At 41.4% G+C, this 17,050-nt stretch overlaps 1 protein-coding gene across 2 annotated transcripts; it reads left to right on the top strand.

Moving 5' to 3' along the window:
• Positions 1-1,664: 1,664 nt before the first annotated feature.
• Positions 1,665-14,499, top strand: LOC145489606 (metabotropic glutamate receptor-like). Of its 2 annotated transcripts, none has more exons than XM_081468602.1 (2): positions 1,665-2,381; positions 6,328-14,499. In XM_081468602.1, exon 2 carries the CDS (start codon positions 6,419-6,421, stop codon positions 9,263-9,265), a length of 2,847 nt encoding a protein of 948 aa, XP_081324728.1. In that variant the 5' UTR covers positions 1,665-2,381; positions 6,328-6,418; the 3' UTR covers positions 9,266-14,499. The 2 variants fall into 2 exon arrangements, with proteins under 2 accessions (XP_081324728.1, XP_081324729.1); XM_081468603.1 differs by lacking the exon at positions 1,665-2,381 and adding an exon at positions 2,908-6,135.
• Positions 14,500-17,050: the final 2,551 nt, after the last annotated feature.

The following is a 17,050-nucleotide window of genomic DNA, read 5'->3' on the forward strand; positions in this document are numbered from 1 at the left end:
TGAACGCGGTTGTGTTGGTTGAGATTCGCGCGCATTTTTGACAAATATTTTATAAAAGCAATAGAGTACTTTTTCCGTGTTTACATATTACATAGCCTCGCTCCGGGGGTTGCAGTGGCGGATCCAGACCTTGAACTGAGCGGGGGGGGGGGGGGGAGGGAGGGGAGTTGGCAGTTTGTTTTTGCTTGCCCTACCGGCTTCTCTGCCTTCTGTGATTTTTTCTTTTTTTACCCAAAATAAGGGGGGCGCGGGCCCCTCCCTTAGATCCGCCACTGGGTTGGGGGAATTCTTGAAAGTTATGCAAACCCTCGAATGCGGTTTGCATAGCTAGCTGTCTCCAATTCTCCTACACTTCATTATGTGTTACATGAAGAACATGGCGACCATCAACCTATTTCCATAGAGGACAATGACAAGACCTTGTTATTTTTCGATCTGGAGGATAAGGCACTTATTTTAAACTTCATGTTTTTGCTTCTCACATTCCGTGTACTGCTGGCCGTTGGACCCTGGGAGAAAAGACCGGATGCACTTGATTCGTGAACGTGATCGAACTGGACAAAATGGGTTGGTTCGTCCCAATTTTCGCCTCATATTCCCTGCCTGACTTCTATCGAGAGAAAAACAGACTGCCAACAATCTACATATTTGGTGATTTCACATACTCTTTTCTAGAGTCCCTCTCTTTGGAACCTCTAGATGCCATATAAGTAGGTCAGCGCCACAGCAAGCAGGTTTACTGGAATAAGCAAAACAATAATTTCTAATAGGCCACGTTCGATACATGAATATTCTAAAATGGCTCCGAGGCTTTCAGTACAAACTTCTCTATTTGGTGTTGCTTTCTCTGTATTCAAGTCTCTTTTGGGAATTGAGAGACAAAAGAAACTCAAAAAATTTGCGATTTTGACCCGAAAGCCTTGGAGCCATGTTAGAACATTGATATATCGAACGTGGCCTATTCCTAATTTGGCAATGTAGTTACCGCGCGGGTCAGGCCTGTTATGCGCAGCCTCGGGCGAGTTTCTTCAAAACCAAGCCCGCCTGACCTGTAAAACCAATTTAACATTCAGTGAGCCTTATAGCAAAATGCTGATTTCGCACAGATGGTTCCACAATCGTGGTCAAATTTAGTTGGAATATGTTTATTTCCTCAGTGAAACGTCTTTTAATGTCCTTATTGCTTCACTAGAATGCTTACACTAGTCATGCAAGAGAGGCAACTGAAATTATCCGCAGAGGTCGTTTAAACTGAATTTACGAAGTTCTTGGGTTTCAGCAACGGGGCCTTTCGTCGCGGATTAGTCAAGGAAACTGAGCCTAATGGTTTGACTAATGAGTTAGCTTTAATTTTCCTTAAAATGTAAAACTCTCTTTTAAGTTTACCTGAAACAGTCTCCAAATGCAATACCAGGCGAAAACGTCACTAATTATGCAAAAGTAGGAAAGAAAGAGTCTTCGTCCTAACAGGAAAGTTATACAAAGGTCAGTGAACAGGTTGTGTCCTGAACTTTGTCGGAAAAATAGCCCAGTTGTTCAGTGAAATGAACTAATTCTTCGCAACTGAACTGTTTGCGTGTCAGATTCACGAGATAACTGAGGAGCCACAAATTAGAACTGGCATCTTCTTTAGCTAAATTTCTGCTAGCACATCTTGAATGTACTCGGCTACGAATTCTATCATTTCTTTCTAACATATGCTTTCTTTGAAGCTGACAAAAATAAAAGATTGATTTCCCGTTTCAGAAAGTATTTTACTGCGGTATGTGAATAACACAATGAGTACTTCATATTGAAATTTCATCTAGAAAGAGAAGACAGTTTCTGGAAATGGTCGATAAGTACAACTCTCAGGATCATGTTTTGGCTGATGAGGATACGGACAAACTGAAAAAATATAAACACTGATATGCAATATGTGTGTCTGGTGTATATTTTCACTGTCTGTTTCTATTTTACGGGTCCGCAATGAACGAAGCTCTCTGTTGATGTGCTTTGTCTTTTCAAAATGGCCCAAATTGGTTGGAAGTAGAACACAAAGGCACTTCTTTAGTAAAAGCTTTTATTAGTATCAAGAGAGCAGAAAACCCGAACCAGAAACAACTTGACAAGCTGTAAATATGGGTGTTCATCTTTTGTTTATAAATACAATCTTTTAATTTTTGTCTCGCTAACCGCTCGCTATGATTGGTCCGTGTGACATTTTTCGCGTGTTTTGTTGAAGGGCTTTCGAGTAGCGCTCTTGATAGTCTCCGACCTCTGAGAGATTGACATGTAATAAGGGCACTAAACGAAGTGAACTCAAAGCTTGATAAATTTTGCCAGGGAGATTTGCGACGCTGTCCCATGTTTTCCATCCAGTGTGGGCTTGTTGCTGGAAGGTAAGAACTCATAATGTCTTATAAGATCTGCTTCTGACAGCATTTCAGTGTGAATAGCGAAGTAATATCGCGTATCACATCCTCGGACCAGGCTGCAGAACACAAATTTTGTGATCGATCGTCACGCGAAAACTGGTGCACACATGTTTGTTGGTTAGGCATGTTTAGCTATGCCATTGGACGCAGAAATAGGTTAAGTCCTTGGAAATTTAAACCTGCGTCGAAAGCAACGGTGAAACATTTGGTGGAAGTTAATTTCTATGCCATTTACGAATGGGACAGTTCCATTAGTGGTCGGTCACACAAACAGGTCGGTTGATAGTAGTTATGTCATTTCTAGTCTAAATAAGCATACAAAAACAGCCTTCTGTGGAGAGGAGCTTTTACGATTGTTGAAAGACTTGGAATTTAAAATCATCATAGAGAATCAGTGTCTATAAATATCGACCGCTGAGTGTGTTGAAAGTAAGAAAGCCAAATCATAGCACATTGCCCTTGAAAATGGTCAGATGATTGAATTTATGGCTTTTAATTCGCTTTTACTAACACATTAAGAGCCTTAAACTACGCTTTTAAGTCTTCATACTGTCTTCATACTCTGGTGTTAAGAGGTAGTCTTTCGAATATATTTTTATTAAGCGCATTTAGTCAAAACATATCGCTTAACAGCCCAATCTTCTTAGCTTTTTTAACACGCGCGCTCGATTAGTTTCGATGAACTATTTTTCCGGCATACGGTTGATGGTCGTTGATCCGGTACATATTATAATAACATATCGTCGTGCTTTGCACACTGGTAAACAACTGTTTATGGGAAGAAGAAAAAAACAAACTATCAAACTGTTTTGGCACTTTCTGATAAAGGAATTTCTTTTAGGAGAAAAAAAAAAAGGTCGCGAGCAAAGAAATCAGCCGGCTCGGCCGACCTCAGCTGACATTGAATGTCAAGTTATGTCTGTTTCTTCAAGTTCACTCTGCTAGAATCGCAAGAAATGCAGAGAAACGGCCAAGGAAGCGAGAGTTTCTATGTTATATGCATTTGTATTGCAATTTTCGTCGATAGCTGATTTATCTGAGTTATATTTCGCACACTGCACCGTGCACAGTCAAGCAAACTTCATCGGACACACACATCATGGGTCACACTTGACAAATTCTTGGCTTGTCTTTTAATAAGTTTATCGCAGACCATCGCCGGAACCTAACACTGAACTAAGTCTAGTTTCCGCCACTAATTGTTTTCACTAAACACTCTGGAGATTCAAGGCTGAAGGAGCGATCGGCACAACACTAATGAAATAAAACAGTGAAATGTGTACTACAAAAATTACTGTATACACTAAAAAAATTGAGCACGATTGAGATAAAAGGCCCCATGGTCACGCACTTTTGAAGACGAGGGGAAGAATTTTGCGCATTTTGACTGCATCTGTTAAATATAATGCGATGAAACAATTTCGCTACGAGTGATTGGCAAAAAGTTTTGAAAACAATCTATTCCTGGGAAAATTATCGCGTGATTTCACGTTGAAGAATATCCTATGAGGCCAAAACCGCGCGGAAAATAGCACTTAGATCAATCAACACAAGAACGGTGGAAGACACATGTTGCACGAACAGTGCATCGAGTCTGTGGTAATACCTGTTCTCAGTCCTACGCGGCTTAAAACTAGCACGATTGTTGAGGTAAAGTTTCCAGTTTCCTAGAAGCACGTTGTCTACTTGAATGCCACAAAAAAGTCTCCTTTCTGAATTCGAAGCTCAAAGACAGAGAACAACACATTGAGAACCTTACAACCCCTCCATTGATGCTTTCAAACGATTACACTGAGGCAAACATAAGAGTCTAGATAAACATAAAGGGTCAATCTACTGTAACTCTCCGTGATACCAAATCTTCATCTGTTCCGTACCAAGTCTCGTTAATAATAATATAAAGATCACTTTTGGCGGGAAGGGATTATCGAAGCAGGTGCACATAATGTGTCATGATTGTTTGAGTAATGTCTGGTAGAGGAGAGCGTTGTTAAGAAACAGTCTTTCATTTCTCCTAATGCACGTCAAAAGAGTCACCAGGTTCGTGCTGAGCGGTAAAAACTTGTCACATCTCTATAGTATTTATCTGATGACTGACCGACCCAGCGTGCATTTGACAGTTATTTATTATTATTCCCCGAATTTCAAGAATTCAATCGAGTCGCGCAGTGTTTCGTTTGTTTGAAGCTGTCTTAGAAATTTTCACATAATCTTTTTATTACTTAGTTAGTTGTACTGTTATGCTGGCAGAAAAGATGCAACGAAACTTTAAATGGAGCTGTTTAATTCCATTGCTAATCATTCAATTAATTAGCGTATTTCAGGGCTGTTGAATTGTGGTAGAAAATCAATTGGAAAGGCCAAATAAACTGGCGAAAGACCAAGTAATTAAACAAAGGAACAAATTCCTGGCCTTTTCTCATTTTTTTTTTTTTTGTTTTCCTAAACTCGCCCCGTTACGTTTCTTCTTCGTTCTCGTCCACGATTTCAATGCCTGCAACGGCTCTGCGTTTAATTTTTCCTTTGTTCAATTAAAACATGAAAAGGCACCGAGGCTCCAGGCAGGCAGATACGGTCTTTCTAGAAACAGCTAAACACTCGCCACGCCTTCAAGTTGATCCGTGTATTATGGAGCTATTTAATATCCATTCTGACATCTCCATTGTCTTCATGAACTCAAGTTATTTTTCGGTCAAAAAGGGATGAAAACTTGAACAGTTGAACTGTGGGCAATATTGCTAGTTATCAGCACGTAAGATCAACCTGAAAAACTTTAATTACGGGCATGTTATACGCTGGAAATCAATTTTTACACCACACTTATTCGTATAAACTCTTTCAAAAGACCATAACACACAAAAGCTCCTCTTTTGTGTGTTATATACTTACGTTAGTTTCCATAGTGTAAAGAACAAAGAAACAGCAGTGCCTCGTGTCAGCTCTCAGGACCACTGCTTTGTGCGGCGAGTAAATATTTGGAAGTATTCTGTTCCATATGACTCACTGTTACCGAACTTGTCTCTCAGACAGACCTCACCAATACGAGAACCACAATGAAGATTTATGCAAATTAAAGGGAATAAGGTCATCCTAGAAAACCATGGCTTTCAAATCATTTTTATGCTGAACCAGCTCGCATCTGTGATTCCACTTCGTTGTTTTCCGCCTACCCTACTCAATTAACGTATATATTTTTGTTTTGATATAATCCTATGCATTTGTGGTCACAAAGAGTCTCGACAGTTTTTTTTGTGTCGTGACACAGTAAGATAGCAATAAATTCAGCGGGCGCCAGAATATAACTTCATACGTTGAGCGATGGTTGGTCGTCTGCTGTCCTGATCTCGAAGAGTTTTCACCTTGGTTTGAATTCCGCGCAAGTAAGCTCAAGAAAACAGGAAACGTAATCATAAGAGGCCAATTTCCTCGTTTAATTTTTAAAAATGAACGAGCAGCTGCCCACAGGTCTTGTTTTAAAGCAAGATGTACTTATGATAATTGCTTTTATTATGTTTGTTTGGGGTTAAATGCAAATGCTCTCGAGCCAAGTGTGATTGCCCGCCACTAGCTGACAATTCACTTGGGTGTTACGAAATCTGCTATTCACAGGGAACAGAATCGTTCTCTTGTCATACTACGGTGTAAATAGATTGAACGTTGTCTATATTATGACATTATCTTCAACGTGCATCCGTTCAGATCTGCTTTATAATTCAAGGTACGTGGGCTTATTCAAGTTCAAATAACATAAAAGACTTTTAAACAATAATAACCAGGCGACCTTTCTTCATTATTTTCGTCATTCGCGTAATCATCGAAATTATTTAGTGATTATACATTGAGTGAATCGTGAAAGATCTTTTTTTTTTTTTGTCTTGTAAACGTTTTGTTTTACGTTTGTCTTTATCAGGATCAATCCAAGAAGTCCATGATCTTCGACTTGACGTAATCTTTTCTCGACAAGAACAGACCCATCTGGCCTTAACAGCGGACAAGAAAACATGGACAAGATTTCTGTAAGTGCATTTTTTATTACGCTTTGGCTTTGCAACACACTGCGGGCTGACATCGTTTCCGCAGGAGAATCCCTCAAAAAACCCGGGGACGCGATTATCGGTGGTCTCGTTTCCGTACATCAAAAAGAAAGCGGAGATTCATGCGTTACACCAGACTTGCATGGCATCTTGACTGTCGAAGCCATTTTGTTTGCACTGAAGGCCATCAATGACCAAGAATATCTGACACTGGGATCAAAGCTAGGCTGCGACATAAGAGACACTTGTCCGAGACCGGTTTCGGCTGCTCTTGATCTGGTGGTGAATTCTCCGCGACCAGAAGACCAGCCCCTGGTTGCAGCAGTAGGCAATCTACCACAGCAGCTTCCCGAGTATCGCCGCGCCTTGCTTATGTTGTTCAGCAGTCAAACGCCTCACATGAGCTGCATCTCTTCCACTTACCAAGTCAAGTACAAGCCGGACTTGATCTCTCGTACTGAGTTCATTTTCCATGCTGTCGCGAGGGATAGAACTAACCTAAGAGCGATGGTTCATCTCGCCGCGCGATTTAACTGGACTTACGTCGGTGTCGTGCACGACGACAGCGCCGAGGGAAAGTACGAGGCGGACCTTTTCCAACAAGAGGCTGAGGACAAATTTATCTGCGTCGGCAGGAAATACTCGTTGTCATCAAACGCCAGTGGAGTGCAAATCCAAAACTTTATCAGCTCTTTGAAGGCGGACAAGAATTTTTCAGTGGTTGTAATGTTGACATCCAAGCGCTTATTCAAGGGTATTATCGACGAAGCGTTCAAGCAGAAAATTAGTGACGTTACCTGGATTGGAAGTGAATCGTCGTGGGACAATGAGGCGAGATTTCCAATTGAAAACACTGCGGCTCAAGGAATGTTCAAAGTTGGAACATCGGCGTCTATCGCCGAGTTTAAAACACATTTGAAAGAACTTCTCACGCGTCCTAAACGTAACAAATGGATCATGAACATGGTGCGGGCCTCCACACCTGTTACTACTTCACCGGATGCTAAATCCACCGTCGAGATTACAACAAGTCCACCGACCCAAGCACCAGTTGTCTCAAGTGCTCAACCGAACAGCTCTGCTAATTCCACCGGAAACACCACTACGCCTCTTCCATCTACACCTGCTCCGTCTCCTTCAACAGCATCCGCCACCCCCTCTGTCGCACCCACTAAGGCTCTGTGTCCGCTGTGCGGTGTTAACAAAACTTTATTGGCGCAGCTCGTGAACACGCTAACGTTAATGGCAGACAGTGCCACGTGCACTATCGATTCTATATTTGCAGTGGCTCATGCTCTATCCGCTAAGGAAAAGTGCAAGACAAACTGTCCCGAAGATCACGACTTTTTCAAGTTCATCAAGAACGTAAATTTTACAAGCCTCAGCGGACACCAAATAAGTTTTAATAGTCAGAGGAACCTCAATGATGTAGTGTACAAAGTTTTGACTCTGCAGAAAACTGGAAATGGCTCAGCGGTGTCTGTCCAAGAGCAGAAGAACCTGCAGCTGTCTGACGTCGGAAGCTGGAAACAATCGGGCCGAGACACTCCAAAGCTGACAATGCGACCATCAACGGAGATTAAATGGAACACAAAAGAAGACGAGATTCCAAAATCCGCATGCCACGATCCCTGCAAGCCTGGCACATACAAGGCCTTGAAGGAGACACGAGGTGAGGCTGAATGCTGCTGGCACTGCTTGCCTTGCGCGGAAAATTCAGTCAGCGAAATGGAAGACTCCTTGGCGTGCAAGCCATGCCCAGCCGCCTCAGCTGCTAGTAATGCGCAGGACGAATGCATCACTCAGTTTGAAGACTACGTGTATTGGAGCGATGCTGGTAGCCTTATCATGCTGTTCTTGATGGTAGCAGGCGTGTGCTTCAGTGTCTACGTCGCAGTGGTGCTTTTCAGGAACAGAGAGACACCTGTCATGCGTCGAGTCAAGAATGCCACACTCCTACTCCTGCCTTTCGTTGTTATCCTCTTTCTGATACCCATACCCCTGCTTAGCAAGCCTAACGAAGCATCCTGTGAAGGCTATCGAGCTTTCTTCATCCTAACTCTTGGTATACCCCTGGCTGCCTTGATAAGTAAGAGTGTATTCGTCGACAACCGATACTACGACTCCGACGGTCAAATCAAGGAGAGCTGGGGCCAGTGCATTTGCACACCTCGCTTAGCATTTGCCATAGGAACCTTCACCATCCACGTGTTTGTAACAGTCCTTATAGCGGTCTTGCTTCCAAACGAGATTTTGCGCTATTCTACGGACGACCCATTCACCGTTTACATCGAGTGTTCCATTCACACCGGCTTCGGTTTCTTGGTCGTCATATTCTACAACATGGCCGTGACAACTGTGTATTCCATCATGTCCATGAACGAAGAAATCAGCCCGGAGAATGACATGGAAGTGCGGTGGACTTCCTTTTGTATGTTCATCTGGTACGTGATCTCTTTCCTTTATGTAGCGATAGAATACGGCGCGGTCGGCAAGGGGAAGATCTTTGGCTTGGCATTTGTGGATTTCCTGTTCGCCGTCAACATCCTAGCCTGTATCTACCTGCCTAAGTGGTACGTTATCATCTTTCAACCGGAGAAGAACCAAGCCGACGTCTCGCCCTGGAGCATGTACGTCAAGACCCAGGAGAAAGTGTCGGTGCGCCTGTCAGAAGGGGAACAGGAGTCGCCTGTCTTACCAAAACGAGGCACGCTAGCCAGCATGGCCAAGGAGTCTGGTAAAATGTCAAACGGAGACTCGGACATGGACGGTAAAAGCGAGTCAACAGGCCTCATCAATGACACGGACGTGTAAAGACTGGGCACCATACTAAGATTTTCAATCTTCGCCGCTTTGCGGTAAGAATTCAAATTATTATTAGCCCAAATAGAACTTTTTTTAAAAAAAGATGCTGCTTGAATTTCCCACTTGGGATTTTGAAAACGGACTGACGATGTGTCTGATATATAACCGCAATGTATAACTGTTACTTTTACGTTAAAGGAGCTACGTGACGGTTCGCGTATCTTGAAAAGTTTAGCCTAAATTTTTCAAGTTCGTCAAATGTAATCCGCGTTAATCTTGTCCATCCTTAACTATCCTTGCTCCTAGGTGTTTTGCAGTCTTAGTAAATTACTATTTTCAGGCTTCCTTTAATTTAAAGGTAATTTTGTAAGTGGCCAAAATATCTAAAAATACCGTGACTGGGCTCCTTTAATGTTAGCATAGTTGCAGGTCAATTTTGCCGACCCCGCAATTCGGAAAGAAGTGATGTTTATCACATTCATCGTAGAAACGGAATTATAGATAGACAAGAAAAAGCGTTTTGTTCGGACCAATTTTAGATGTCTGGGCTAATAACGGAATTCTCGCACTGTTGTTTCAGTCGAAAACTGATTAGATTTTTTCGAGGGATTTAATTTATTAAGATTTATTGGCGAACTGTGAGACGTAATAGTCGTGCATACTCCGTTTTTTCTCTGCCTAGTTTCCCGCCGAATTTAAAAAAAATAATGGCGCGGCTTCTGACATCACTTCTTTGGGACTTTTTTACAGTGTACAGTATGATAAAAAAAGTACTTTAGATTCTTTCTTCTAAGCGACATGCCGCCTTTTTATAGTGGCATCTGTCAGAAGTCAGGTGTTCCACTTTGCTTAATCATAGGCAACGTTTCTTTGGTAGAGATTCGTCCAGGAAAATATTAAGGATGAATTATACTCTAAGATGGATAAATTTAGCGATTCAAAGGAAAAATTCAAAAAGAGAAAGCTGGTAGTCTAATAATTATGGCTGAAGATGCTTAATCAGGAGCATGTATCTCGGATTGAGGCGCGTTAAATCGTGTGTAGCTTAATAGTTTATTTTTAGAACGAAATTTTGGGCAGAGCAATTCATTCTTACTTGATTTATTGTACTGACAATTCTGAAGGTTTTGTTATCAGTGCAATAGTCGGAAGTGCATACTTTTGGTTGTTGACTACAGCTCTTACTTTTTAGGGTAAACTTATGTTAAGCTTTCTACGTTTTGTCAAAATACCGCGGATTCACTGAGATAAACCTACAATATCTAAACAATAGCCTCCATATGGCGCGAAAATATGCTCGGATATTTGTCCGCAGAATTATCATCTGTTGTGAGCTTTGAGGAACAGATAATGTCCAAGGACAAATATCCGAGCGTATTTTCGCGCCAAATGGAGGTTATTGGGTTTATTATCCTTCAAATATTTTTTCGCAACACGCTCGGTTTTGAAAATTGAAGAATATCACCCGGATATTCCCTAGTCTGAGTTTTAGCTGGGGCATATTCACTCACCTGACGCATTTAGAACAATCGCATGTGAGCGTTTCTTTCATGTACTTTTCTGGGATGGGATCCATTGTTTTCCGTTCCCTCTCTCCTGTTTTCTACTCGACAAGCGATCCTTGGGCTTAACTTATTAAACTTCACCACTAAGAGTCCACTAACAATTACTAACAGTTACGTCACTCTGCTTATCTTCCTATGACGCTTTTGCTTGTCGTCTTGTCACGCTATTGCTAATCTTCCTGTAACGCTATTGCTTATCTTCCTGTAACGCTTTCATATCTTCCTGTAACGGACCTGTAACCGTTTTCTTTATCTTCCTGTGACACTTCTGTTTACCTTCCTGTAACACTTCTGTTTGTCTTCCTCAAAAACTTCTGTTGATCCTCCTGTAATGCTTTTGCTTATCTTCTTGTAACACTTGTAACGCTTGTAACTGGTACTAATCTTCTCTTTCTGTAACTAGTTCTTGCTAATTGTATTTGGGCCGCAATGCAGGCGTTTTTTCTGATTAGCCTCCTACGCAGACGCTCTTTGGGCCCGTCACGCCATCTTCCTCCGAACTCATCACGCAATCTTCCTCCAGCAGACGTTCTTTGGGGCGAAGATTGCGTGACGAGCCTAAAGAGCGTCTGCGTGGGAGGCTGTTAGATGCTCGTGTAGAGGCCAAATGTTTCGTCTCTCCTTAAAGACTAGCATCTCCAGCTCTCAGCCTACTCCCCGTCCCTCGCCCTGGGATTAGGCTGGGGACAGGAGATGACCGACATTTTAGGCTACCAAAGGACTTCATATAGCTACCCTCGGAATCCAAGATCAAAAGCGCTTCACTCTCTAAATTACACGGCATAGAAAACTAGCTAACATTCTTTTAATGTTTTCTCTAATCTCACTGTTAAGCTTGTGCTAATCTTCCTGTAACCCTTTTGCTGATATGCTATGCTTTCTGTTGCCCTTTCGCTGATCTAGTTAATCTTCTTTTAATATTGCTAATTTTACTGTAACGCTTTTGCTAATCTTACTGTAACGCCTTCTTAATCTCTCTGTTACGCTTTTGGTACTCTCGGACTGCCACCCCTGTCCTAGCCTCAGAGAAAGTTAGAAACAAAAAAAGAAATCAAAACATACAAAAAAATCAAAACAAAAACAAAACGAAAAGAAGAAAACAAAATCTGCAAACTTGCACTCACATCCTGTTCAGTAACCTACTATTGCTGTCTTTCCACCGCGACCTCGACCCATTCAATCTCTCAATGGGGTTAATTAACATGTTAATGGCCGAAATGTGCCTTAACAAGAGGCCAAACATTTTAAAACTTACAAAACAGCAAAATTAAATGATCCAGTATATTTTTATTGGTCAGTGACATTTGTTTCTCGTCGAATGCAAGGGCTGCCTGTTTCATAGGGGTGCTCTCAGACAGTTCCAATGAATCATCATTATCTCGCTTGTTATTCCCTAAAGGAAGATATTCAATCAGTGGCCTTGGATAAGGTATCATGTAAATTGCTTCACTGTAGCAGGAGAAGTTGATTGCGACTAGTTCGTTGCGTGACGGAGAATGAGTCAGGACCAGGGGCACGTGACCATCGCCATGGGTTCATGGTCAGAACTTTGTGGAAAAGGAGTTAGCTCTTTCGCTATCTGTGACTTTCTGTTAGCCTCTGTCAAAACTAGAATGGATTGACATCTATACCGGTCATGAGAAAAGTACATGAAAGGCACGGTCTTCTTTTATCTTCTCAATTTTTAGGTCAGACAGAACTCTCGAGCTACAAAATACTGAACAATTATGTACAGTTTATTATCAGTTACTGTTATTAGATAGGTATCGACCTTAAATATATGGCGCTTTTCGACAGAATAGCAAATAAAGGGCTCACAGAGAGGTCACTTTCAAAGCTTGAGGTGTGAGGACACTCTTTGAGGACTAAATTATTTTTTCTCGTATCCCACTCAAGGATAAACCTAATGTTGGCATTTACTTGATTATTAAACATGAGAAATTAAAAGCTTTTCTTCAATCGACTGCCATTACTGTTAGTTCGCATTTCCTTGACTTATGTAGAACTAAAAGAGCATAATGAACTAATCACAATACAGCAAATAGGAAGCGTCGTAAACCAATCAGATGAACGCAAAGCACTGGCAGAGGATCCGCGAAGTGCGTGGGAAATGCACGGGAAATTCACGTGACCCAATAATTTGGTACCTGATAGGCCTGACATCTTTGCTTTCTGATTGGTTAGAGTACGTTCAACCTCGGTCCAGGGGTCCGTTTCTCGAAAGCCCCGGAAACTTTCCGGGCCCGTAAAGCCATAACAAAATCACGAACCTTACCATTACAGAGCAGTTTTATTCACATATTCTTACGATGAAGAGAAGTTCCCTTCATACAAGAAATCTCAGGCGTATACACTTCTCCGTTTTTATATACAGATGGACTAAAAGTGGCTTTGTGGGCCCAAAAAAATGTTTCCGGGGGTTTGATCTAGTGATTTTCAGCAAAATATTTTATAAAAATACAATGTGATAGAGCCTGATCGTAACGACTGAACTAAGACTGAGTACTTCCGATTTTTGGAAGAAACCATATGTGCTTTCAGCTAGTTAAGTACAGCTAACTACAGTGACGCTATAGTGTGTCGATGGTCCTGGACTAAACGCACAAATCAATCCGAAAATCATGTTCTTGGTTGATTAAGTTTTCTTGGCCTAGCGATGATCACTTGTAATTAGATAACTTTTTAATTAAATAAGTTTATGAAAATATTAAACCACTGACTCTGGAGTCTTAATTCAGCCCATTTTCAAAAGAGTACTTTGATAACAACTTCCTATATCCTCGGATGTTCAGGGACATCGGAGGGTTAGGAAGTGAAAACGCTCAAATTTGGCGCGACGGGGTTACCTTCCCCAGCGGTCTTCGAGCCCGTATACATTATGTGACATCGACGTGAGAACGCAAGGACCCATACAGTGGCAAATGCCTTTTCACCCAGTCTAACCTTATGCATTTTGATGCCAACAAAAGAAGGGACTGAGAACTAGTTTACCCGCCTTTTTGCAACCCCCAGGGAAAAGGCTTGTCCAATGGGGACTCTCCCTTGAGAAAGTAAGGGGGAGAAGGTCTTTCTCCCTTTCCCTCTAAATTGGTTAAATTTATAGAAAAAAGAGAGCCAAACGAAAGGCGCTGTGATCCTTTAGAGACAACCCTACGACCACACAGACCTGCACTCGATGCTGTAGAGACTGCTACTTCAGAATCAGACTTTCCAGCCACGACTAGGGCGCATAATCTATGGTCGACACCGACCAATGAGGGGGTATATTGTCAGTAGCTTTAAATAGAAAATCGCGAATCAATATAACATTTCCTTTTAAATCACACAAAATAACGTCCTGGTTGCCTTCAGAACAGGCGGATTAGCCTTGCAAGACTGGCTAACAGTGAGAAACATGTTTTTTTACTTTACTCACAGCCGCAAAGCCAATGTCGTGAACATCGAATTTTCCCTCCTTTTGTACACATAATGAGCTGTTTTTTTTCATGGCCGTATGAAATCGATCCGTACCCAAAATATTCCTGGCCAACCCCACAGAAGACACAGCAGGGCAATAATTTACAGAGTCAAATACTTTCCTAACAGCGGCCACACAGCCCTTCCAAACTCGAAATTGTATGAGCCAATCAGAACGCGCGTTTTATCTGTTAGTCTTGTCGCTCAAGGCTCGAACAGTTACCCGGGAGACTTGTCACGCCATGTTTTCTTCGCCATGTGCACAATGTTTTCGCAGAAGGAAAGAGGCTTTTCTTATTTAAAATTCAAGGTATGTTGTTCATTGTAAATATATCTTGTATATAAATTTAACAGTTTTGCCTTGCACTGTATTACTGCAGGAGTTGCATTTGTTTTCACAAATGCAAATTCACACTTCATTGACTACAAACAAAACTTGACAAAAATCACCTCGGCGATATCAGGAATGTTTTTCTTTACGATTGTTTCCTGAAAAGTTGTGAGCACGAAAACAGTTTCTATACACTTATTAAATTAAAGCGTTTATGTAAAAAGGCTTTCAGTCAACGCAATGAGAATGTGCTCTCTGAAAACAAACTGGATGCCACATTCTGGCAATGATGTTCAACAGTTTGAAATAACCCGGGGGGGGGGGGGAATCCCATATGAAAAGGTCGGGGATGCTCGTAGTCTCGCTTAGGGATTGGAATCAAAGATTCTTGTCTCACTTAGGGTTTTGATGATGAAACACCACAATTTTTAGCTGTTTTTAGTGTGCAGCCCGCTCCCCAAAACCCTTACCCTATTTATGACCAAAATGTGTGATTTTTCCTTGCCTACTGTATCTATGACCTGAAAAAGTAGCTTTGTCTAAAAACCATACCCAGTTCAAGACTTGAGTGCATAAACCATATCCTATTTATGATCAAAATGGCCAAAATTGATACCCTGTTTATGACCAAAACAGCCAAAAATACACATACCTATATAGCCCATTTAAGTGAGTAGCCCCCCCCCCCCTCGCCGGCTACATTTCATTAGTTCACAGGCATGCAACTTAGGGTGGGGGTACACATGAATTAAAGTGAAATTTTAGGAAGTTTAAAGAGGGATTAAAAGCATAAAAAGGGGTTTGGAACACCACCAGACAGTTGATTGCCCCCATAAGGGAACCCTGGGTCGGTGGGCAACTGTTTGGTGTTTGTCTACCAATTTCTAACTTCAAATTCTAATTTTAAAACAACATCAAATCTTCAAAATTCCTATTTCCATAACTTTTACTAATCCTTTGAGAAAAACTATTTATCCCCAAATATACCCAAAAATCACCAAAAAATTTACAAAACAGCCCAAAACGTAGCTATGTGAAATGAGCAGAGAGATTTTTCACTGCTTGAAACGTGAACGAGATATTTGCATTCAAACCATAATACCCAGCAAAAATATGGCCTTCATGTTAACCCCCGCCTTAAACTGGAAGAAACAAGCATAATAGGCTTAAAAATCCCAACTGACAGGAGGCAGACTAGTTGGTTTTTTCATAAGCAGGACTGACGAGTTGATCTTAGTGTACAGAAAAATAACCCCAGCTAAGTAATCAGGGCGGGACTTGAACCTGCAACCTCCAGATTCCAAGTGCAGTGTCCTAACCACTCGGGCATGCTACCTCCTTTTAACTTCTAGAGTGGTGGTGTCCTCATTGTCTTACTTGGAGTGTGCACTGAAGCACTTGACGCACGATGCTCTCTGACATTTTATACCATTCCTTAGAAAACACGGCCAATCAGAGTACTGGAAAGCCATTGTATATTCAATGGTATTACACCCAACCTTCCCCTCGTGTGCCATGCTCATGTCCTACTGATTGTGTTAGCCACTGTATTTTCAATGGTATGGTATAAAACAGTTATGCAATGCAGCCTTGCGGTATACTATGGAATATTCCACTCGTCATTTGTATTGTCTTGGTATACACACTCGCCAAAAGACTTGTGTGTATACCAAGGAATACAAGTGATGAGTATGATACTTTCCATGATATACCACTTGAAAGCATTGAATGACTAGTATATACACACAAAGTTTTACGATAACGGCAGAAATTCTCGCGCGCTTATATTGGCTAATTTTCATCGTCAATATGTGGACAGACACATGAATTTATAATTTATGCGATGCGTCAACGTGCGAGAGCAGACAATTAAATCAGGTTTCTGTGGTTCAGAAGGTGTACACATTGCATAGCACAAATTATCTGCAGATGGGGTAAGCAAGTTGTTTGACTAGGTTAATGCTTGTCATCAGCGATACTTAGCACATTCCATTTCCTAAATGACCACTGTATCTGATGTGTGCCACCCTTATATTGACACCTTTAGCCCAAAATAACAAAGTCTTTTGTGGGTCTTGCATTAAAATCTACTCTAGAAGATTTCAGGATAGGGATAATATCCCCAAATCTTCCAAATTTTTTGATGTGAAAGTCAGAGATGTGGCCTCATGCATCTTCTTATGCTAGGACAAATGGTGATGATGGTGATGAAAAGTCAGTGATATTTAGAGCAGGTGACAGAAAGTATGCATTATTTGATGTAATAATTATATCAAACAAGAGGGACAGTGTTTCATCAGGATATCCAAACACTGAGAAGAGAGTTGAAAATACAACACACAGCAGAGTATTTTTTTATGAAATTTGAGGTGTTTGGATAATCAATGAAATGCTGTCTTAAGTGTTTGATATATCTTGTCAATTGCAACAAAAACTAAGGAG

Source organism: Orbicella franksi, chromosome 6 (genome assembly GCF_964199315.1).
Source record: "Orbicella franksi chromosome 6, jaOrbFran1.1, whole genome shotgun sequence".
Classification (NCBI taxonomy): Eukaryota; Metazoa; Cnidaria; class Anthozoa; order Scleractinia; family Merulinidae; genus Orbicella; species Orbicella franksi.

Coding starts and splice junctions, on each gene's coding strand:
- LOC145489606 (XM_081468602.1), top strand. CDS start 6,419: ATGGACAAGATTTCTGTAAGTGCATTTTTTATTACGCTTTGGCTTTGC.